The sequence below is a fragment of the Peromyscus californicus genome, unplaced genomic scaffold (assembly GCF_007827085.1).
Source record: "Peromyscus californicus insignis strain IS unplaced genomic scaffold, ASM782708v3 Scaffold_3__1_contigs__length_106647218, whole genome shotgun sequence".
Lineage (NCBI taxonomy): Eukaryota > Metazoa > Chordata > Mammalia > Rodentia > Cricetidae > Peromyscus > Peromyscus californicus.
This window is the reverse complement of record NW_026294551.1, coordinates 64,723,640-64,726,913: the sequence shown is the minus strand read 5'-3', so window position 1 is coordinate 64,726,913 and position 3,274 is coordinate 64,723,640. Positions and strand designations below refer to the sequence as shown.

General features: G+C 40.4%; 1 protein-coding gene across 1 annotated transcript; it reads right to left on the bottom strand.

The window, feature by feature from the left end:
- Positions 1 to 2,082: 2,082 nt before the first annotated feature.
- LOC128121548 (olfactory receptor 2T27-like) lies at positions 2,083 to 3,036 on the bottom strand. The gene has a single exon (XM_052756315.1). It carries the CDS (start codon positions 3,034 to 3,036, stop codon positions 2,083 to 2,085), a length of 954 nt encoding a protein of 317 aa, XP_052612275.1.
- Positions 3,037 to 3,274: the final 238 nt, after the last annotated feature.

The following is a 3,274-nucleotide window of genomic DNA, read 5'->3' as shown; positions in this document are numbered from 1 at the left end:
AAAAAGCATGTTTTTTTTTCTGTTTTTTAGTGACTATAAATAAATTCACGCCGGGCGGTGGTGGCGCACGCCTTTAATCCCAGCACTCGGGAGGCAGAGCCAGGCGGATCGCTGTGAGTTCGAGGCCAGCCTGGGCTACCAAGTGAGTTCCAGGAAAGGCGCAAAGCTACACAGAGAAACCCTGTCTCGAAAAACCAAAAATAAATAAATAAATAAATAAATAAATAAATAAATAAATAAATTCACAATAATTACTTACACACTGGTTGGATGGTACATACCAATGCCTGTAACAGCTGCTGCTGGGTAGATTATCATCTAGACTCATGTGATAGTTTGCCATTCGAAGGGTATATTCATTAAAAAGAGGGTGAATCTCTTTTGAAGGAAAGTGAAGCCGTTTGGATGCACTATCAGTCTCTACACGTAACACCCAGTATTCGGTAACAGATTACTACACGTGGACATCAGGTGGGATTAGGAGGAAAGGAAAAATAGATTGTGTAATGCTAGTAAGATATGCTAGACTTGGAGGCTAATAGTCACACACAAAACACAAAACTTTTCTAGAGAGTATATTCTTAAGTATTTGAACCACCAAAGGCATTGGTGATAGCTCTTACACACGTCGTTGCTGGAATCATTGCACAAAGCACATTTACCTCAACACTACATTTTACATGTTAAATACATGCAAATATCTTTTCCAGGAAAAAATAGCTGGTAGAGCTGGGAAAAATTTTGAGAAGAACTTAAAGGTATCAAGGATTAATTTATCTGAGGAAATGGAAAATATATAGAAAACAGAGAATTTCGTCAAAGTGTGGTTCTATGAAAGAAAATCATGTGTTTTCACAGTCTATAGTATCTGAAATGATGAGTTATTTACCTGCTTTTAAAGGTCCTTATAAATCCTACAATCAAGTGTGGAGATGAGAAGTTACTCTGATGTTTGGTAAGACTTGGCTGTAAAACAGCGTGAGTACCTGGGCTTCTAAAGTGAAAATTTCCTAATTCATAGTTTTAACTTCATAACTTTAAAGTCGTTTATCTCAAAAGCATTGAAATTAAAATCCCCACACCGTAAATTCCGTGTCGTCACATGATCATTCTCCAGAAGGTGAAGGCTTGTCAACACGTAATTTTGTGACAACCTCAACCACGGCACCCGTCCAGGAACAGTCTACGGGAAAAGGAAGAGTGAGAGGATGCTTAAGGAGGGTCACTGATCACATCTAACTTTTGCTATAATTTTTCAAGCCCAACAAATTGTTACAATTTCCCAAATTTATTTTCTCTATTTTTGTATTTGTGGTTATATGTCGTCTGCCTTTTATTTTGCCACATTTATTTTTAAGAGTGTGTGATTGTGCATTGACAGTAAGGAAGGTGGAGGCCTGTAATGCTCAGCCTCTGTTCCATAATATGAGACTTTATTATTGCTTGTTTCACTTAAAGACAACATGATTTTTTGAACATTCCATCATCTACCTTCTTCAGAAAGCACGCTGAATATCATCCGTAATTGGAAATGAGCTCACTCATTATTTTGATATCTATATATACATATATATATAAATATATAAATAGAACTATCCTAATAACTCATGAAAAGGGTTAAAACGTAGGAAGAAAAGATGGTTCACACCTGTTCCTGCTAAATGTAATCAATAATGCATTCAGTTAGAACAAAGAAGAATTTAACTGCACAAATCATCTCAAGGGATTAAGTGAGAGTTAAAAAATGAAAAGGAAACATCGACAGGAAGATATTTAAATTAGCAATGTCAATCAAAATGGGAATGCTAGAATAACAAATAGGTTCTTGACTTGTAACTCAACAAATTAAGAAACGCTTTATCATTGCACAGATGTTATTGTCAAAATCCATGTAATTTTACAAATAAGTAATACTTATTAAGGTTTTACTCAACTGAAGTCACCACTATGGAACTAAGAACAACAACATTCCAATAAATTCCAATTTCTATGAGTCTTATACGTTCCTTTTGCACAACATTCTATTTCCAATTGAGATGTAAGTTGACTTAAATTTACTTTTAAGATGAAGGATAGGACATTTCACCAGAGGGACCTGGCATTGTCATGGTTACAGAATCTGCTGGTGCACTTCTGTAGGGCTCCTACCACTTCTTTGTTTCTCAGGCTGTAGATAAGAGGATTGAGCATGGGGGTCACTATGGTGCCCAGCACAGCTCCTACCTGGTCTTGGTCAGGTGTGTGGGAAGAAGTGGGCGTCATGTAGATGAAGATGGCCTGACCAAAATAGAGACTCACGACAGTCAGGTGGGAGGAGCAGGTGGCCAGGGCTTTATTCTTCCCCTTGGGAGAGTTCATCCTGAGGACAGTGAGGAATATGAGGGTATAGGAGGTCAGGATCAGAGTGAATGGGGCCAGGAGAAATATAATGGTTGACACAAACTTCACCATCTCGTAGACTGATGTGTCCACACAAGACATTCTCAGAATGGCAGGCATCTCACAGAAGTAATGATTGATCTTCCTGGAGCCGCAGATAGGAAAATTCATGGGGTAGATAGTATGAACAAGGGCTGCGGCAACTGCTCCGATCCAGGTGGAGGCGGCCATCTTCAGACAGACCTTGGGGCTCATGAGAATGGTGTATCGCAGAGGGTTACAGACAGCCACATAGCGGTCATAGGCCATTAGTGTCAATAAGATGCACTCAGCAAGACCAAGGGTGAGGAAGGAAAACATCTGAGTGGCACAGGCAAAGAAGGAGATGTTCTGCCTTCCGGTGAAGTAGTTGGTAGCTGCCTTGGGCACTGTGCTAGAGATGTAAGCCAGATCAATGAGAGACAGCTGACTGAGCAAGAAGTACATGGGGGTGTGAAGGCGGGGGTCCAGCCAGATGAGGAATATCAGGATGGAATTCCCAGCAGAGGCCAGGGTGTAGATGAAGAGGATGAGGAAGATGAGGAGGTTCGGGTACCTGCAGTTGGGGAAGAGCCCCAGCAGGATGAAATCAGCTGTAGTTTTATTCTTCGGGTCCATATTTTCATTCAGAATTTTCTTTTATCAACTGAAAATCTACAGTGGTAAAATAAAAAGTATCACAGAGAAAGCACTTGGCTGAAATAATTTTAGTCTCTTGGTCAATGCCTCAGCTCTACCACCTGGGGCTGGGACTCTGAAAGGGAGAGTTCCTCAGGAGAGGTGTTGGGGTGAGGCAGAGGAATAGGGAACGGGGAAGGAGATGGGCATCAGTAGCGATAATGGAAAATCCCAACTT